This window comes from Canis aureus, chromosome 28 (genome assembly GCF_053574225.1).
Source record: "Canis aureus isolate CA01 chromosome 28, VMU_Caureus_v.1.0, whole genome shotgun sequence".
Classification (NCBI taxonomy): domain Eukaryota; kingdom Metazoa; phylum Chordata; class Mammalia; order Carnivora; family Canidae; genus Canis; species Canis aureus.
In genome coordinates, this window is record NC_135638.1 from 39,319,992 (window position 1) to 39,342,226 (window position 22,235).

The following is a 22,235-nucleotide window of genomic DNA, read 5'->3' on the forward strand; positions in this document are numbered from 1 at the left end:
CCTCTATACAAAGAATTTACCAGTATAACTAAAATTCCGCCAAATCCAACCCAGAATGTTTTTAGAGCATTGGAAGTCTTAACCAAATAAATATTTTGGATCCAATATTGTCATTATTCTGGTTAATCAATTAATCAGTCATATTCTAGCCTCTGGGGGGAAAAGATACATAGACCCCACCATTATATATCTATTTAGAACAAGGAAAATATTTGTAAACAGATAATAACAGCACAGTAATTAAGGTCAAGAGCCTAATGAACAAGCATGGAAGAAACACCTAAAATAATATAATCTGAAAGGACATGGGAAAATATGCTCTATTTGAGTGCCATGCCTACCTGCTAATATCACTTAGTTTGATTTTGGCAGAAATGTAATGGTATCTGTCCATATTGTCTCTGGTGGAAACAGAAGAATGAGAATCAAATAAAAAGAACGGGGAAGAGAATGAGAAGAAATGTATATAAATGTGGGCATACTTATATCACCCACTAATAAATTAAAAGGTAGAAATTTATTATAGCTGTTATGAAGACATATATTTTTATTTGGTAAATTTGATACAATCAATACCAACTCCTTCATATTAAATTGCTTACTTGATCCTGGACTTACTGATCCATTTGAATAAACCAGAATGTAGATAATTTAGAAAGGAAACATTATTTGTGTTCCCAAGTATAGAGTTTAGAGATAATTTAGTTTGGTTTCTATAGCTACAGAGCAGTTATTAAGAGTAAGGACTACATCATTTGCTTTATGTGAGGTTAGGCCCAGCTCTGCCAAGTACAGCAATGAGTAAATTACTCAACCTCTTAATACTTGACTGCACTGTCTGTAGAGGGATAGCAATAGTTACCTACTTTGCTGGATACTAAAGGGCAAATGAAACAATATAAAGCATTTAGCATCTGTTACTTAAAGAGCAGTTAATTAATATATACTTGCAATATTGTTTATAAGTGATAAGGTTTTAATAATAATTATAATTTCATTCTTGATTGCTGCAAAGTTAAAGCTTTCATATAAAAATCATTTTTGAGGGGATCCCTGGGTGGCTCAGCGGTTTTGCGCCTGCCTTTGGCCCAGGGCACGATCCTGGAGTCCCGGAATCGAGTCCCGTGTTGGGCTCCTGGCATGGAGCCTGCTTCTCCCTCTGCCTCTCTCTCACTCTCGCTCTCTATGTCTATCATAAATAAATAAAAATAAATCTTTAAAAAAAATCACTTTTGATTACAAATATTTCCTTAATGGACAGAGATGACACAGCCTTGTCTGTTGGAAAATAACTCCATAGAACCTTTTCTAGTAATAATAATTGGCACCCTTTCTCTAAAGGTGATTTGTTAACTGACAATGACAAGAGGTATGATTTAATAATATGAAAATGTATAGTATCGTATTTTCAAAGATATGGATGATAAATAAGATAGTGACTCACTTTAAGGTAATTATCCATATGGTGGATTTTCATAAGAATGAGGCAAAAATAGAAGAATATTGGGACCTATGATGCAAAACTTCCATGATTATTGGGGAATTTAGGTGTAGGAGACCATTAACTTATTTTTTGAAACAGTTAAGTATCAGGAATAGTCCACACAAGAGGGATAAGCACTTGAACGAAAGGTTCTACCAGAAAGCCAGAAGGCTGGTGAGGTGTGAGGGAAAGGGGGCAGGAACTGAAAAGCTGGGACAGAAAAGACCATAGGAATTTAGGAACTCTGGAAAACTAGACAAGGGTGCAGATTGGAATGTCCTGTAGGAACAGTGAGAATATACATTAGCTAGCCTGATGAATCTGAGACCGTCAAGGTGTAAAAATCAAACACAAATGGAGACCAGCCTTGAAAATTCTCTGATCAGACAAAACCACCTGAGTCATACAAACAAAGCTTCAGTTAGCTTATTTTGCAAGGCTAGCCTGACTCAAGTCATTTCTTGTTTATGCCTCTAGAAATCATAAGAAAAACTTGAACTATTTCCAAGGTTGATATGAGGTAAACACTAAAAAATTCCTTATCATTTAAGAAAATTGTGATATTATAACCAATTTCTGTGAGGAATAAACAGTGACTACCCTCCCACTATACACATTGCTTTATAACAATATACCCTGAGCCTCGTTCCATGTTTTGGTTTGACTGCTCTTGCTTTGCAAACTGTCTTTTTGGTCTCTTGACAATTAAGTTTTACTAATTACTACTTCGAGGATTCATTGTTTTTACTTCTTTAATTTCTGAAATTTTCATGAAAAGAAGCACTTTCAGTCTGGGGACAGAGAAGATTATGTGATTATAAGTGAAAAGGTTAGTGATCCTTTTGTTCAGTTTTTGGAGAATGATCTTTTGAAAATTTAAAAATATAAAGAAGAGGTTGACATTTTATTGAGTGCTAAAAACAAGAAGTGATATAAGGGAAAAAACACACAATGACTTCTGAAGAATGTTTAAATAGAGGAAGATTGAATAATTATAAAAGCCAGGGAGAATTGCAAAGAAGTGCCAAAAAAAGATCAAAGTTACAGCAGATGCAATAAGCGTTCTAAAAAGTAACACAATGAAAAAAAATAACACAACGGCAAAAATAGCTTGAATGAGCAAGGATTTCTGGCAGACAGCACAGGAATGAGCACAATGCATAAAACCCTAGCAGTGGTTTATGACTAAGTTTCTGATCAGAAAGTATGGGCATCATTTCTATTTTGAGGCTCTGGAGTAGAGGCTCGTAGAGAAGTGCCATTTAAGACAACATAGGGCAGGGCCAGCTATAAAGGTGTATATGCCATGCCTCCAAATTTCATCTCATTGCACCCTGGTTCAGTTACCAATTTGCTCCTACTCGATTTACTCTGCAGTGAGAAAATAACTGTAACATGGACAACAAAGCAGAAACAAGCCAGGACCCAGGGATGCGAACACTCCTCAAAGGTTAAAAAGAATCTCTTTCATTTCTAGGAGCTGAAGACAAATGTTTAGCACAAGTCTGTCAAGTGCCCACAGATCCGTGGCTCTGCATTGTGAGTTTTTTGTTTTTTTGTTTTTTTTGCTGTCATGTAGAATTAACATGGTTATATAGATAATTTTGGTCTCTACTTTTTCACAGTAAAACACTTTTGTTATTGGGCACCTGAGTGGCTTAGTTGGTTAAGTGACTGACTCTTGGTTTCTGCTCAGTCATGATCTCAGGGTGAGGAGATGAAGCCCAGGGTGGGGCTCTATACTCAGCAGGCAGTCTGCTTGAGCTTCTCTCTCTCTCTGCCCCTCTCCCCACTCATGCTCTCTCTCTTTCTTTAAAACAAATAAATAAATCTTTAAAAAAGCACTCTTATGAAAAAATGGAATTTTAGGAATCTAAAAAAATTAATCTCTGGAGATATATCTGATTTGTGTAATTAAATATCAATGTAATTGACGCCAAAGCTCTTTTTTGGGTGACTGTGTTCCACATTGAGGGTCTAGTATCTTTGGATATGATTTAAAATAATTGTGACTTTTCAAAGAGAGTCTCAGACTTTATAAGAAGTGCTAGTAATGCAAACCAAAAATTTTCTTAAGATGAAAAAACAAAACTATAATAAAAGGGGAAATAATGTTTGAAAAGAAAATAAGTTAAAATTGACATAAAGTATATTTTAAAAGATTTATATCTAATACATTTATGTTTTTTCTCTTCTTCCTTAGAATTTCAGGAAATTTAGAGATGGATACATTCCTTAATGTGCACTACATCAGACATATGACCACCTCAACCTCTAAGCCACCTGTGACTAATACACACAATTTTGTCCCAGAACTTTTAACATTGTCTCAACAATAAGGTAGAGAAAATAAAAGGAGGTAAAGGCTCACTTTTATTTCACCACCTTTATAGGGGACTCTGCCTGGAGAGCACTGGGGAACAAGAACACTTTACATGGACACGTGACATCAAGGGTTAAAGGACACTGGTAGCTTCAGGGTTGTCACACTGCTCACAGTCTACAGCCACTGGGGCACATTAATAAATCAATCATCTGACTACATGTTATATAAGAAGCCTCTCTGTGACATTGTTCACCAACTCCAATTAGCTTTGACTTGTAACAGCACATGCTGGAGTGTTTTAGTGTTATCTGACCAAAAAAAAAGACATTTTGTTACCCTTTGATTGGGTTTCTACAAGTAATTTTTTAGAAGGTAAAATTGAAATAACACGGCCATATGTTCTTAGTACAGTGAAATTCAGGAGCACCTGTAAGAGTTTTACTATATTGTTTAATGCCTCTTTAATTGTCCAACATGCATTCTTCTTTCTGTTATCTCCAGTTGAGATATTCCAGGTTTAAGTCAATAATTCTCACAGCAAAATCTCCAGTGTGTGTGAGCACTGGTTACTTAACTGAAGCAAATAAGGATAAGATATATGATTATATATTTATGTAAGTAATTATATTAATGTCACAAATTGTTCCAGCAATAAGTACACAAACAAATAAATACACAAGAAAAATAAATAAATGCTCAACATTAAAATATTAATTCTGCATAGGCTAAAACAATTTCTTAAACTGTTCACTATGTATATAGTATACATATATATACACACACACATACATATAACATGATACATATATATAACATGACATATATATGTATACACATTAACAGAATCAAAGACAGTTTAAAAATTAAAAAGCAAATATCAGAGATAAGTACTGAGAAAAGCAAAGTGGAAAACCCTAAAAGGAAAATTTTCAAATGACTGGATAATATTCTAAGTAAAAGTATTAATTTTTGTATTTCTGGTTAGTATGTCATAAGAATTGTAAAATAATTGCCTTTTTTGGTCAGAATTCCTAATATATGGCACAGATTGCAATTCAAATACTGCTTCTTATGTTTAATATTATGAATGGAAACTACACACTGATTTGATAAAAAAATTATTTATTTTTGTGTAAGAGTTTTGTTTGGATTGGAGTAATGAAAATATTAAATAGACATAATTCATTTGGCAAAATTCTTGATGTTTTAAAAACTGTCTAGGTTAAAATCTTAGTAAAAATAAATTATATTGGATTATTGAGTTTAAATTATAAATGAAAATAGAAAAGATATAAAAGAATATTTCCATTTGGCACAAAACTAATGTAGCTCCACCATCAGAAATAGAGTCAAAGGTGTTTGTGTGACTTAGTTAAGTGATGGACTCTTGGTTTCGGCTCTGGTCATGATCTCCAAATGTGTAGTAGTAAATGGAGTCCCATGTTGGGCTCCCTGCTTAGTGGGGTGGGAGTGTCTGCTTCTCTCCACCCCCCCACCATTCATTCACTGTCTGAAATGAATAAATAAATCTTTACAAAAGTAAGAGACAAAGAAAGAAGAAAGAGAGAAGAAAGAAAGAAAAAGAAAGAAAGCAAGAGAGAAAAAGAAGAAAGAAAAGAAAAAGAAAAAGAAAGAAAAAAAAGAAAAAGAAAAAGAAAAAAAAGAAAAAGAAAAAAGAAAAAAAGAAAAAGAAAAAGAAAAAGAAAGAAAAAGAAAAAGAAAAAGAAAAAGAAAAAGAAAAAGAAAAAGAAAAAGAAAAAGAAAAAGAAAAAGAAAAAGAAAAAGAAAAAGAAAGAAATTGAATTAGGTCTGGTAGGTGAAAGTGCTTATCTCAAATGAAACCAGCTCTCTAGATTGGGCTTTATTCACACTTAGTGTTTGTTCTCTCTTATGGACTTTTTACTATCTTCCATGGTATCTTTTTTTTTTTTTTTAAGATTTTATTTGTTTATTCATGAGACACACACACACACAGAGAGAGAGAGAGAGAGAGAGAGAGGCAGACACACAGGCAGAGGGAGAAGCAGGCTCCCTGCAGGGAGCCTGATGTGGGACTCGATCTGGGGTCTCTAGGATCACGCCTTGGGCGTGACATTAGCTGCTAAACCGCTGAGCCACCCAAATGTCCCTCTTCCGTGGTACCCTTAAAGCCTCCAAACAGTCCCAATAAATATCAGCAAAAACGAAACTCATTTCCACATTCTATAACTTGGTCTACAGATCTCCCTGGTTTTAGCTGATGATAGATAAAGGAAAGTTAAATATATGTTTTAAAACTAACATTTCATGTGGTAATATTCTTATCACTTAACAACACAATGCTATTCCACACTGGTATATTTTTCTGAGTCATTTTCATAATGTCAACCAGAACTGGTAGTCAAAATTTAGAGTTCCACTTTCCAAGCATATATAAACTGAGCTGTGTTAAATTTCATGATATAATTTCATGATATACCTGAGATGTATGATTTTCATGATACACAGGCAAAATACCTAACCCAATGGTCAAGATAAAGTTAAATTTCATTTACCTGTGCAGAGATGTAGGTTTCTAAAGGGTTTTAAAGACATTGAGTTAACTTTTCCAATATTTATATAAGTTCTCATCCTTTTAAAATTTATTTTGTTTCAGTGATGATAACTTGCAGGTGTGGAACATCTTTACTAGTCAACCATATACAGGGAAAAATGCCTTTAAAATTTAATAAAAAAAATAAATAAATAAAATAAAATTTAATAATAAATGGAAGTGACCATTTCCAGTATGGTCATTTTTAAAATAAATCAGATGCTAAAATTCTGTCTATCATATATACTTGGCATTGTGCCATGGCTGGTTTCCTAAAAAAAAAAAAAAAAAAAAAGGAAAACTAAACAAAAGAAAAAGATGAATAAAACCCACCTAATACTGAACTATTATTAGTGTAAAGCTTGTTCTTTTCCATTCACTGAGGGGACAGGAGTTCCTACACTGGCTGGATAGAGGAGTTCCGACTCTGGCATACTATAATACCATATTTGATATTTTAGATGACACCAGATGGAGAAAATTATTAACCTATATTCAATGTCAGGTAAAATTCCAAATATGAGAACCTACCTAATGTATATCTCACTCCAAATATTGAGGAGTTTGCTATAGCCATTCTTATCTAACTATTAAGCAGCAAAAAATCAAAATACACAAAAATGCAGGCAATATAGCATGGCCTTTAAGGATAGACTGGAAAGACAGGCTACCTTTATGCTTAATCCAAATCCTCCTACAGTTTGTCTTCTAATGGTCACCGTTCTTTCCTGAAAGACAGGATTTTAAAAGTGGTTAGCATTTCCTAATACTATACTTACACACCGTTTTCCTCCTCTGGGTTCTGTTTTTGTTCCTTAAAGAAGAAATATTTTGTGACAGCATACTGGTTCTGGTTCTTGAAATAAACAGAGTATTTTGTAATTCTCAAAGCAAAGGATACTTTATTTGTCAAGATAAAAGGGACTGTACTGTTATTAAACTTCTGAATTTCCCCAAATTAGGTTACTTTCAATGCTCTTTGGACACATTTTGGAATTTTAATTTTTAAGCCTCTTCTCATTTTCATATATATATTCTTGTTGTCTAAGAAATGACAAGTTTGGGTTACATAAAAATAACTCAATGTTGATGGTAAATATTATCTTTGTCAACCAACGTCATCACCATCACTATTGAGTCATCTTGCTTGCGGAAATTTGAGAGCTGAGCTGGGAGGCGGCCATTCCCAGCACATCAATGATTCTTGTGTGTGTCTAGGATCGAAAACTGTGGATAAGCCAGATTCAAAATGATTGCTTTTTGAAAAAAGAATGGATTCTACACATAACTAATAATGACACTGGAATCATCAATTTTCAAAATCAATTCTATTTTTCCTTCCACAATGGAAACAATCATTGGTGTATGAAACAAAAGTCACAAAGATCGACATTTGGACAGATCCTTTAATTAAAAAAAAAAAAAATCAGTATTACTCTCTTTAGGGCAATCATCTCTACCTAATGCATATTTTAGAAGTGTGTTGAAAGGTTGAAAGCTTTTATTTATAACTTTCTCCACACTTATAACTTCCTCATGTTTTTGAACCCCCTCCATCTATAATGATTTGAGACCACCCACCATCTTCTGCTGTACCAAGGATAGATGTTGGTTATCTGGTCCCCACAAAAGCCCTACTTATTTGACTAAATTACCAATCTTTAAGTCTGACTATTGCTCTCTTTCTTATAGATTCTTTTCTTTGCTCCCTGGTTTTCAAGGGGATGTGTGGAACAGACTATATTATTTTAAAAGGACAAAGAAAAAATCTGGGAAACATGTGCTTCTGATGGCTCTTCCTAAATATTTTAAGATACCACAAAAAGTCATCATTTTAACAGTTACAAGGTACCTTCATTTAGTCAAATTTTAAATTTCATAAATAAAAGCAAAAAAAAAATACTTAAAGAACAAGATCACTATACCAGAAATTGAGGTATATTAATTGTTATTTTGAATTAAAACATAAACCTTTGTGGTTGGAGATTGGTGCCTATTAAGAAAAAAAAAAACGATCAGTGCAAATGAATAGTACTTAATTATATAGATTTTCTTCCTTTTTATCATGTCCAAAATAATTTGACCTATTTTAAAACTACAGATTTTACTCTTATAGCCTGTCATCTAATTTTGTTTTCAAACCAACAATAAATTACTTACACAAATTAAGTTTATAGATGTATTACAATTTATGCAAAGTAACATGAAATATAAAACACACTATTCATGTTAAATAATGCCATCTCCACTTTTTTAATCTTAAGCCAACTATTATATTGTTCCTCATTTGTGGAGTCACAAGTATGGGAAGTGGATCTTTGATTAATTCTCATTAAAGGATTAATTAAAGCTGTACATTGCAAATAATGGAACTGAAATCAAAGAATATGTCAATGATTCAAATATTCACAATTTTATATGTTTGGAAAATTACTCAGGCCCTCCTTTGCCAACTCTGTAAAATGGTGATAAATAATACATAGAAACAACTTTGTTTTGAGGACTGATGTTTGTGAAGGAGCCTAGCATATAGTAAAAACTTAGTGAATATTCTCACACACACACACACACACATACACACAATCTGTTATTCTAAACAAATTCTTACTTAATAGTCACTTAAATATCTGATTAATATTTATCTATTTTTTATTCCAATAGTTACATCACAGAGTAACTCAAATACTGGAAGACTCAACTCAAGGATAGGCCAATTAAATGGTTTTCCTTACTCTTATAAAACAGACAGGCACACTACTTTCACAATACTTCCTATCAAACTAAATAGGTTCGTAGATGGTAGTTATTTTCTTAATTCCATTTCTATAAGGAACACATTCTTGATTCTTTAAAGATTCATCTTTATTTTCTCAAGGTAAAGAATTCAATCTATCAAAGAAAGTATTTCATTAATTAGTAAATGACATCACCTAAATTTTCTACAACATTTTGCACAGCAGTCATTAGTCACAAGGACAACTTGGTGAATACATTCTTTTAACCAGCCAAGTGTATGCTGAAACCATACGATTTTTCTCTGAAGGGACAGCAAGCATGCCAGGGTTATTAAAGGTCTATGCAATGCCTTTACTCCTTCTCTACAAGACTGCTTTCCAACACTTGGTGGAGAATATTTAGAACATGTTCCAAATCAAATACAAAATTGCTCATGCAAAGAGGACTTTGGAGAGACTAAAGAGTCAGCAGTAACTGCTGAAAATGTTAATGTATTTTAAACAGATAGGCACACGCTCATGCACATGTAAACCCCAGCCAATATCTCTATATGCTATTGCTTCATTAGCTTACTTTTAAGAAAGTAAGGAGAAACAAGCAAGACAAATTACTTCATGTTTTAAAACCAAAATTTTAAGTTTGTCACTGCAGGTTGCAGGAAGTATAGAATGGCAAACAACTGTTCCTAGTATAGCACCTTTCTAATATTCTCCCCATTGTAGGTTCGTGTAAGCTGTAGCCTCCATCCCTTTCCAACTCTCCACATTTTGTTCTTCTATCCTGCCTCCAAAACAGTTTTTAAAAGGCAATATAATAAATTATTTTAGCTGCTCACCTGAGAATCAGAGAATATTTGGAAGCTGATCTGAAGTTTTATTTAGTTACATTTTGGGTCCATTGCTTAAGTAACAAAGCACTGTCCTTCAGGAAACCAATATATTATTGGTGATTATATTCTTTAAAACACAAAAGTAAAACAGGTGCCCCTATACTCACATATATAAAAAATTTTCTTTAATCTTCCTATTCCTTATAAAATGTAAAGCATAAAGTCCAAAAATAATATTGGACTTTAAATTTTGTGCAGTACACCTCAATAATCAGTGTTAATATTATGACAAAAAACTTACTTTAAATGCTTAATTTGCTTTATGTAAAAATCTATTTTTACTGTCACCCCTGCCCTCTGAAATATTATATTTGAAATACTCTATGTATGCTGTATGAACTATGTGGGAATTATAACCAAAATATATATGTTACCAAAAACAAAATGTTGCCATTATATATCCCAAATTTAGAAATGTTTGAGATGTGAGGACATCTGGGTGGCTCAGTGGCTGAGCATCTGTCTTTGGCTTAGGTTATTATTCTAGGGTCTTGGGATCCAGTCCTGCATCCATCACTACATAGGGAGTCTGCTCACTAAAAAGGAAATACGTGGTATAAATCTAACAAAATAAGTAAGGACCTATATATGGAATACTACAAAACTCTGGGGAAAGAAATCAAAGATGACCAAAACAAAGAAAGTTATTTCATGTTCATGGACTAGAAGACTCAATATTTTTAGGATGTCAATTCTTTCCTGGTAAATCTATAGAATCAATGCAGTCCCAATAAAATCTCTGCCAGCTATTTGTGAATATTAATAAAAGGTTTCTAAGGTTAATATGGAAAGCCAAAAGACTCATAATAGCCACCACATACTGAAGTAGAAGAAAAAGTTGAAGGACTCAGGATGCTTGATTCAGGACTTACTATAAAGACACAGTAACCAAGACGGCGTGAAATTTTTGAAGACTAAACATATAAATTATTGAAATAGAACAGAATGCCCCCAAACAAAACAAAAGCAAACAAACAAATCCAGTCAACTAATCTTTGACAAAGGAATAAAGGTAATTAATGGTGAAAAGAAAGGATAATTTTGAAAGAAAGAAGAAAGAAACAAAGAGAAAGAAAGAAAGAAAGAAAGAAAGAAAGAAAGAAAGAAAGAAAGAAAGAGAAAAGGAATCTAGACATGGATGTCATTCCTTTCATGAAAATTAGCACTAAATGGATCCCAGATCTAAACATAAACAAAATTATTATAAATCTTCTAGAAGAAAACAGGAGAAAATCTCTAGGACTTTGTGTTTGGCAATGCACTCTTCAATACAGTACCAAAAGCATGATCCATTAAAAAAAAAAAAAAAAGCAAAGCACCTTGATGTTAAAGTATTTTAAAATTAAGAACTTCTACTTTGTGAAGATACTGTTAAAAGAAGGAAAAGTCACAGGTTGAAAGAAAATACTTGCATAATGCATTGTGAAAAAAGACTTGTTTCCAAAATACATGAAGAACTCTTTAACACTTAGCAAAAAAATAAACAATCCTATTAAAAAGTTGCCAAAATATTTGAACAACACCTCATCAAATAATAAACAGGTGGCAAGTAAGCATATGAAAAGATGCTCAACATCATTTGTTATTAGGGAATTGCAGATTAAAACAAATAGCATTGCACATCTATTAGCATGATTAAAATCTAGAACATTGATATTATCAAGTGGGATATATCATCAAAAGAATTCTCCCTCCTTGCTGGTGGGAATTCAAAAAAGAGTTTGGTAGTTTCTCACAAGGTTCAACACAGTCTGAAAAGATTACTCAACTAATTTTAACATTTGTGTTTACCCAAAAACCTGCATGAAAATATATATAGTAGCTTTATTCCTATTTGTCAAAAACTTAAAGATGCTTTTCATCTATAGAATGGATAAAAAAAGCAAAACTGTGATACATCTATACAAGGAAATATTATTCACTAGTAGAAAGATATACTGTCTAGCTTCAAAAAGACATGGAGAAACCTCAAATATAAATTCTAAGTAAAAGAAACCAGTCTCAAAAGAATATTTGCTCTGATTCCATTTACAAGATACTCTGAAAAGGCAAAACTATCGAGTCAATGAAATGATGAGTGGTTGTCAGGGATGCAGGGAGAGGGAAAGAAGGTTGAACAAAGGAAGCACAGGGGATTTATAGGGCAATGAAACTATTCCTTTTTGATATTACAATAATGGGTACATGCTGGCTTTAGTCAAAACACATAAAACTTTAGAGAACAAAGAATGTATATATATATATATATACATTATATACATATATATACATAAAATATGTATATTTTACACATTATATTTTATTCATTAGGGAACCCTGGGTGGCGCAGCGGTTTAGCGCCTGCCTTTGGCCCAGGGCGCGATCCTGGAGACCCGGGTCGAATCCCACGTCGGGCTCCCGGTGCATGGAGCTTGCTTCTCCCTCTGCCTATGTCTCTGCCTCTCTCTCTCTCTCTCTGTGTGTGACTATCATAAATGAATAAAAATTTAAAAAAATAAATAAATAAAATTGTGTGTCTGTATACACACACACATACACACACACACACATATATATATACACTTAAAAGAGTCATTTAGGAAGTTAGAGAATCCAGAGGGAATGCAGCTGTGACAAAACTATCGCATTGCATTACAAATGTCTGTTACCATCTGCTTGAAAGGAATAGGAGGAAAGGTGCTGACCTAAGTAACTTTGGAAATGAATGGAGTCTGTAAGACAAAAGGCAGAAGGAACTGCACATGGTACTGTATTCTAGTTGATAAAGTTCTTTCACATGAAGATATGGTTTATAATTTTGATATTGCTATACATATATTTTAAATTGAACAAGAAAGTGAACAGTGGATGGGAAAAACAAGTTTCTCAGTGTTGGAGTGGGAATTTACAGCAAGAGAAGAAACCTAAAACAGTCCATCGGTTAATGAAAGACAGTTAAAGATAGCAGTATGAACTCATGCTTAGTGTAATGTAGATACAGATGTTTACATACAGAAATATCTATAGATATGTGGATATATACAGATTATTTTTCATCCTTAAAAATGGTTTTACAGAGATACAATTCATATACCACAAAACCAACCACTTAAAGTATATAATTTAGTGGCTTTTGTTATACTCACAGGGTTATACATCCATCACCATAATTGATTTTAAAACATTTGCATTTTTCAAAATGTAACCCATATCCTTTGTTCCTTAAAGCCCATCCTAGCCTTAAGCATCTACTAATCTACTTTCCATCTATTTGATTTGCTAACTATACAGCATTTCACATAAATGGTATCACATAGTATATGGTCCTTTGTGTTTGGCTTGAACAATGATATTTTCAAGGTTCATCTATGCTGTAGCATGTATCAATATTTCATTATTCAATTTGTCAAATAACATTCCACGGCACGGTTATGTCTCATTTTATTAATCCATTTCTCCACTGGTGGACAATTAGGTTATTTACACTGTTTGGCTATTATAAATAATACTGCTATAAACTTTTATGTGCAAATTTTGTGTGTACATACGTGTTTTTTTTTTCCCTTGAGCCTCTACTAATGAGTGAAATTGGGAACTATCAGACTGTTTTCCAATGCAGCTATACCATTTTACATTCTCACCAGTAGTGTTGGAGAATTCCAACTTCTCCACATCTTCACTAATACTTGTCCTTATCTATCTTTATGATTATGACCATCCCAGTGATTACAAAGTATCTCATGTGGCTTTGATATATATTTCCTTGAGGGCTTAAAATGACCAGCATCTCTTAAATAACTTCTTTGGAGAAATGTCTACTTGAGCTCTTTGAATGTGTCACAATATCTTACACCTATGTTGTCTTCTAAGAGTTTTATATTTTTAGCTCTTATGTTTAGGTTTTTGATCCGTTTTGAGTTAATTTTTGTATATGGTGTGAGTTTTCAAATTCATTAATTTGCTTGTGGATATATAGTTAGTCTGGCACCATTCGCTGAAGAGAAAATTTTCCTCCATTGTTCTTGTCACTCTTGAAAATCAATTGACTATAAATGTGAAGGCTTATTTCTGGACTCTCAATTCTATTTCAATTACTATATCACTATCCATATGCCATATGTGGACATATCTCACACTGTCTAGATTACATTTCTCACACATCAGGCAGTGCGAGTGTCTCAACTTTTTTTTTCTTTTTTAAAGTTGTTTTGGCTATTCTAAGTCCCTTCCATTTTCATATAAATCTTACCATTAGTTTGTCTACTCCTGCAAAGAAGTTAGCTTGCATTTTTATGGAGATTGATCTATAAATCAACATGGAAATCATTAGTATCTTAACATATCATTAAGTCTTTGGGCCCATGAAAATAGATTGTCTTTCCATTTATTTAGATCTTCTTTAATTTATTTGTTTGTTGTTGTTAGTGTACAGAATATATACCTTGTACTTTTACAAATTTATTCCTAAGAGTTTCAATCTTCTTTACTCTATTTTCAATGAATAACATTAGAGTTTAGAACTCCTTTGTTCTAAGGAAGAAATAGCATTCTTTCTGAGAGGGCTTAGGCATTAAACTCATATCCCTAGATAACAAAATCTAAGCAGTTAAGGAGAATACATTTTAATATGTTCAATTCTATGGTTTCTTTTAGAGATCACATTTACAGGACATTTCGAGTACCTTGCTTCCTTCCCTTTGGTTTTATTCCTTGGCAGCCCCTGAGGATCATTCTCCTGCTATACTGGTGGTAGAGAAAAAGGAGGCTTACATTCCCCTAAGCCTGCTGGCAAATATAATTTGTAGCGAGTCCTTCCTATCCGAATTAATTGTTAGACACGCAAGTTGTTTGAAATTTAAATATTTCCTCTTTATTTTTGAAATTACCACTGCAGAGAATTGGGAATAGCACCTTTCCACCTTCATTTTCCCCACCACCTACAAAATTGAAATCTTTATAGTTTTGTTCTTACTAATGAGAATCCATAATGTAAAAAGAGGTCCTATAATGTCAAGTAACCTGACCAAGATCATCAGTGGTGAATCCTTGAATTGAAATCTAGGCACTGTGAACTACAACTTTGTGTTTGTCCCCTGCTCCATTCTGTCTCCTGTTTTCAAACAGTTATTATGATAGCTCTGAGAAATCCTATATTAAGCATGCCATTGCCTTTTGTTTAATCTATTTTTCCCCTAACTGAAAAATTTACAATGTGATTTCTAATTGCTTCAGGCACATATATATTTAAAAGGTCATGGTGAAAGAAAGATTCACTCACTTTTAATCACCGAATAAATGGTGTTTAACTATGTCATCCCCACAAAACCTCTTGGCAGATTATTAAAGAACATTTGAGCAAGTTATTTGTCCTAGAATATGTTTGAATCATTATATGAAAATATTTTGAATATTTATATAACCAATGTTTCTTTTATATTTTCAATAGTCTAGTTTTCAAAAAGGGGATTTATACACATAAATATTGATATTAATAATAATTATAATTATGTTTTTGTGATATTTTATGTCCGTGGAATTAGCTTTTAATTTTATAATATCATTAAATAATGGTTGAGATAGTTGCCTTTGTCATCATGCTAATATAGAGGGAAATGACAGTAATATTATTATTACTTTTTTGACAGTAATATTATTAATCTTGATTTTTCCTTTCAGTGAGATTCTTATTGTGGGTTGGTTTATATACACACACACATACACACATATACATAATCTCATTTTTTTTTTTTTTGAGACAGCCTAGAAGAAACAATACCCTGTAATACTGTTTTTTAAATTGCTGGTCTTGACCCAGTTTGAGACCCTGGCTAGAAGCTGGACTGTTCCCCTCCAGAATAGCAAAAGGAGTCCACATCCAAACACATCCCTGACTGGGCTTTCACACTCCGTTCCCTAACCACCCATGGCCAGGCACCAAACAACTATGAATTGCCTATGCCTCAAGTCTGCTGCAATTGTTCAAACTAATCAATGACTTACCTTGCTCCCCCTGTATATTCTGGGAAAGAAGTGATGTGAAAAAGGGGCACTGGAGTACTCCACTATTCATCTCAGTTTCTACCCCCATCATTTTCAGTGAAATGTCCCACCACGGCATATCAGTTGAGCTTCTGGTTCACCATCTCCAAAAGGAAATGTCATCTTTACTTACCATTAGGGACAAACTGGGAAATGAGGAGCTGTGAACTAAGAACTAAGAAAGGGATTCAGTTCTCCAAAGCCTCACACAGAGCTTCCGTTTCTGTCTTTAGCCCTTCCCTGAATCCAGGACTTCACAGGAACCATGGCCCTTAAATTCTTGAACTTCTTCTTTTTTTTTTTTTTTTTTTTATTGGAGTTCAATTTGCCAACATTTAGCATAACACCCAGTGCTCATCCCTCCAAGTGCCCCCCCTCAGTGCCCATCACCCAGTCACCCCAAACCCCCGCCCACCTCCCTTTCCACTGTTTGTTGTTCATTTCCCAGAGTTAGGTGTCTCTCATGTTTTGTCACCCTCACTGATATTTTCACTCATTTTCTCTCTTTTCCCTTTATTCCCTTTCACTAATTTTTATATTCCCCAAATGAAATTCTTGAGCTTCTTGTTGCTTGAAGTTAGGGTCTGACTACTTCACATTGCCTGTGTTAATTAACCCTTCCAGGCCCATGTCAGGCACTGAGATTTTAGTGTTCTCTAATCTATTGTCAGCTGTCTCTCACCCCACAAAATTGTTGTCAACTTCCAGACGGAATTTCTTTTCATTCTCACCTGCTTTTTGTCTGTCTTAGAAGTAATTTATAGACTTGCTCAAAGTAAAGTCTTCATTCACTGAGTTTTACTTAACTGATTTCCACATAGGACATCTTTTCTTCATATTCAAACTGGAAGTACTGCCTTTGTGCATGCAATCACCATGTTTCTCCGTGAGATGGCATTTTTATGCCATGGCTTTTGGATGGAGAGTTTTGCAAGCACATAAGAGGAAGGGAAAAATAAATAAACTTCCATTAAAATTAAAACTTTTATAGGATGGGGCACCTGGGTGGCTCAGTCATTTAAGAGCCTGCCTTTGGCTCAGATCATTATTTCCTGGTCCTGGGATCAAGCCCCAAAACAGGCTCCCAGCTCACTAGGGAGTCTCCTTCTCCCCTCACCCCACTCCTGTGCTCTCTCTCCATTTTTCTCTCTCTCTCAAATAAATACAAATCTTTTTAAAAATTAAACTTTTATAGAAATGTTAAAGGAAAAATATTAAGAGAGTCAAACTTTTGGAAAGGGACAATGAAAGGATAATTATTTGATATAGCTTAAATACAGAATTCAAAACCAAGAGAGATAAGAGCTTCTTACTTATTTTTATTTTTGAAATGCTAAATACTTCAAATAGTTGATAAATGGCTACTACATACCAGGCACTATTTTATCTGTTATAACTAAAAAAAGAGAACAAAACATAAAAAATTCCTGCTGTTAGATGTTCACATTCTAACTGGGAGACAGGTTAAGGGCAATGCGTGCTTTGGAGAAAAATAATGCCAGAGAGATAGAACTTACATACTAATAAAAAGGGGGAAAAAACGGTCTCTTTGAGATGATGACATTTGAGCACAAGTGGTCTTGGTAAGAAGATAATAAGTGATAAGATACCCAGATGAAAAGTATTTCAGGCATGAAAGGCCAACACAAAATCCCTACAATTAAATTTACCTGGTATAGTCAGGAAATATCAGGGATACTCAGATGTTCATATTATCAGAAAAAAAGGGACAAGTTTCTTTCTTTATGATCTGAATGCCTTTAATTCCTTTTTTTAGTGCCTCCCTGCACTGGCTAAAACCTCCAATATTCCATAGAATAGCAGTGGTGTGAGCAGACATCTTTGCCTTATTCACAAATTTAGAGGGAAAGTATTCAATCTTTCAGTATCTAGTTTGTTTTAACTATAAATTTGTGCAGATATTTTCTTGAAAATTTGCAGAAGATCCTCTATTCCTGGTTTTCTGAGAGTTTTTATTAGGAACTGAGTTCAGAGATTGGTTTTTAGATTTTTAATCAATCTTATATCCCTATATACCAACTTGACTATTGTATATAATTCCTTTTATATAGATTGTTGAATTCTATTTGTTAATATTCCAAGAATTTTTGTGTCTATATTCATGCGGGATAATGATCCATAGTCTTCATTTGTGTACTGCCTCTGGTTTTGGTATCAGAATAGTAAGTTTAAAAAATGAGATGCTATATATTATCTCTGCTTCTCTTTTCTGGAGGGAGATCTTATAGAATTTTTATTTATTATTTTTTTCGTGGAGTTTTCCAACAAAGCCACCTGAGACCTAAGATTACTTTTTTTTTTTTGAGTTCTTTCGTTACAAATTCAAATTCCACTTCCTTAATTATCAAATAATCAATTTTATATAGGCTGTGTTATTTGAAGAATTAGCCAACTTCATTTAATTTGTTACACTTATGTGTGTAGAGTTGTTCATAGTATAGGCACACCTTGTTCTATTGTGCTTCACTTTATTGCCCTTCTCAGATACTGTGTTTTTTTACAAGTTAAAGTTTTGTGGCAACCCTGTATCAAGCAAGTCTGTAGGCACCATTGTTCACTCAAGTCTCTGTGTCACATTTTGGTAATTCTCACAATATTTCAAATGTTTTCCTTATTACTATGGTGAACTGTGATCACAGTCTTTGATGTTACGGTTGTAATTGTTTTGGGACATGACAAACCATGCCCATATAAAACAGCAAACTAAATCAACAGATATTGTATACATTCTGACTGTTCTACCAACTATTTGTTCCTCCATCTGTCTCCCTCTCTTGGGGCTTCTCTCTTCCCTTAGATACAACTATATTGAAATCAAATTGAAATTAAGCCAATTAACTCTACAATGGCCTTTTCATTGTTCAAGTGAAAGGAAGAGTTACATAGTTCTCAATTTAATCAAACGCCAGAAATGAGTCATCTTAGTGAGAAAGTCATGTTGAGTGCCAAGATAGGCCAAAAGTTAGGTCTCTTGCATCAAACTGTTAGCCAAGTTGTGGATATAAAGAAAAAGTTCTTGAAGGAAATTAAAAGAATTGCTCCGATGAACACACAAATGATAATAAAGTGAAACAAAGTTATCCTGATATGGAAAAAGTATCAGTGGTCTGGATAGAAAATCAAATCAGCCACAATATTCCCTTAAGCCAAAGGCTGATCTAGAGCAAGGCCCTAACTCTCTTCAATTCTATGAAGGCTGAGAGAGGTGAGGAAGCTGTAGAAATAAAACTCTGAAGCAGAGGCTGGTTCATGTGAAATGAGGAAAGTAACCACCTCTATAACAGAAATGCAAGATGAGGAAGAAAGGGCTGATGTAAAAGATGCAACAACATATCCAGAAGACGTAATGAAGTTCATGCTTCTAGGTGGCTACACTAAAAAACAGATTTTTGATATAGATGAACTGCCTTATATTGGAAAAAGATTTCATCTAGGATTTTCATAGATAGCTAGAGGGGAGGTGTCAATGTCTGAGTCAAACCCTCAAAGGACAGGCTGACTCTCTTATTAAGGTCTAATGCAGCCAGTGACTTTAAGTTGAAGCCAATGCTCATGTATCATTCCAAAAATCCCAGGGACCTTCAAAATTATACTAAATCTAATCTATGTCCTAGAAATGGAACATCAAAGTCTCGATGATAGTATATCTGCTTACAAAATGGTTTGTTGAATGTTTTAAGTCCACTATTGAGACCTATTGCTTAGAAAAAAATTTTTTTTTTCAAAATGTTACTGCTCATGACAATATCTGGTCACCCAGGAACTCTGATGGAAAACAATGAGATTAATATTATTTTATGCCTGCTAACACAACATCCATTCTGCAGTTCATGGATCAAGGAGTTGTTTAGACTTTTAAGACTTACTATTTTAGAAATACATTTTGTGGGACACCTGAGTGGCTCAGCAGTTGGGTGCCTCCCTTCAGCTCAGGTCGTGATCCCAGGATACAGGATCGAGTCCTACATGAGGCTCCCTGTTAGAAGCCTGCTTCTCCCTCTGCCTATATCTCTGCCTCTCTCTCTCTCAGTCTGTGTCTCTCCTGAATAAATAAATAAATCTTTAAAAAGAAAAGAAATACATTTTGTAAGACTGCATTTGCCATAGATGGTGACTCCCCTGATAGATCTGGGCAAAGTAGATTGAAAGCCTTCTGGCAAGGATTAACCATTCTAGATGTCACTAAGAACATTTGTGATTCGTGGCAAGAGGTAAACACATCAACATTAACAAGAGTTTGAAAGAAGTTGATTCCAACCTTCATGGATGACTTTGAAGGGTTTGAGACTTCATTGGAGGGAGTAATGGCAGAAGTGGTGGAAATAGCAAGAGAACTAGAATTAGAAGTGGAGCCCAAAGATGTTACTGAATAGCTTCAATCTCCTGATAAAACCTGAAGAGATGAAGAGTTGCCTCTTATGGGTGAACAAAGAAAATGGTTTCTTGAAATGGAATGTACTCCTAGTGAAGATGCTGTGGGTATAGTTGAAATGACAACAGAAGATTTAGAATATTACATAAACTTATTAATAAAGCAGTGGCAGCGTTGAGAAGATTGACTCCCATTTTGAAAGAAATTCTACAGTGGGCAAATGCTATAAAATAACATCACATGCTATTGAGAACTCATGCATGAAAGGTAGAGTCGGTTGATGTAGCAAACTTCATTGGTGTCTGAAAGAAATGCCGCGGCCACCCAACCATGAGCAACCACCATCCTAATCAGTCAACGGCCATCAACATTAAGGCAAGGATTTCCATCAACAAAAAATTATGACTTGTTGAAAGTTCAAATGATGGTTAGCATATTTAAGCAACGAAGTATTTTTTAACTGTGGTATGTATATTGGTTTTTAAAAGAGAATACTATTGCACATTTAAGAGACTACACTAGAGTGTAAACCTAGCTTCTATACAAAGTGAAAAACCAAAAAATTTATTTGACTAGTTTTACTGTGATATTCACTTTATTGTGGTGATCTGGAACCAAACCTGTATCTTCAGTCTATTTTCCTCATCAGTCTTACCGGGGACTTGCCAATTTTATTGATCTTTTCTAAGAAACAGGTTTTTGTTACATTTATTTCCTCTCTTGATTTTTCCTTTATTCAATTTTTCTGTTTTTATTTCATTGATTTCTGTCCTTTACTATTTCCTTCATTCTACTTGCTTTTTGTTTATTTTTCACTTGTTTTTCTAGGTCCTCTGCATGAAAGCTTTTATTATTATTATTATTATTATTATTTTAAGATTTTATTTATTTATTAATGAGAGACAGAGAGAGAGAGTGAGAAAGGCAGAGACACAGGCAGAGGGAGAAGTAGGCTCCATGCAGGGAGCCTGACGTGGGACTCGATCCCAGGTCTCCAGGATCAGGCCCTGGGCTGAAGGCAGTACTAAACTGCTGAGCCACCTGGGCTGCCCAAAAGCTTTTATTATTGACTCGAGATTTTCTTATTTTCTAATGTATGCATCTAATGCTATTTCTGTCTCAATACTACTTTTGATGAATCCCACACATATTGGTATGCTGTATTTTCATTCAATTCAGTATATTTTTAAATTTCTCTTGAGACATCTTATTTGACTTATTATTGCATTGATTAGTTTCCAAGTGTTTGGTGATTACTTTCTTTCTATTTTTGATTTCTAGTTTGATTCAATTTTAATCAAAGAACACGCTTCATATTTCAAGTATTTTAAATTTCTTGACATATGTTTTATGGCTCCCAGTGTGTTCTGTCTTGATAAATACTCTCTGTTCATGCTTTAAATACATACATAACCTGCTATGTGTTCTGTAAATGTTCATTAGATCTGGTTGGTTATTGGTATTTTTGAGTTCAAATATATTGTTGAGTTGGCTTATCAATTTTTGAGAGAGGATGTCAAAGTCTTCAAATATAATATAATATTTCTCTATGTCTCCTTTTATTTCTTTCCTCTTTGATTCATGTATTATGCAGTTCTGTTGTTTGGTTCATACACATTAAAGATTGTTATATATATCTGGTAGGTTGATTCTTTTATCATTATGTAATGTATTCCTCTCCCCCTGATAATTTTATTTGCTCCAAAGTCCATTCAATATGATATTACCATCTACTTTATCTGAGGTCTTTTTTCAATTAATGGTTTCATTAATGGTATATCTTTATACCATTTCCCATAATTTTATTCAACTTATTTA

At 33.8% G+C, this 22,235-nt stretch overlaps 1 protein-coding gene across 6 annotated transcripts in view; it reads right to left on the reverse strand.

Moving 5' to 3' along the window:
- The window catches only part of SNTG1 (syntrophin gamma 1), an 818,827-nt gene that overhangs the window by 238,097 nt on the left and 558,495 nt on the right, over positions 1–22,235 (reverse strand). For all 6 annotated transcript variants that reach the window (XM_077876979.1, XM_077876980.1, XM_077876977.1 and 3 more), the window contains one exon: positions 7,053–7,109. In XM_077876979.1, the coding sequence (XP_077733105.1) occupies positions 7,053–7,109 (57 nt within the window). The remainder of the gene's footprint in view (positions 1–7,052; positions 7,110–22,235) is intronic.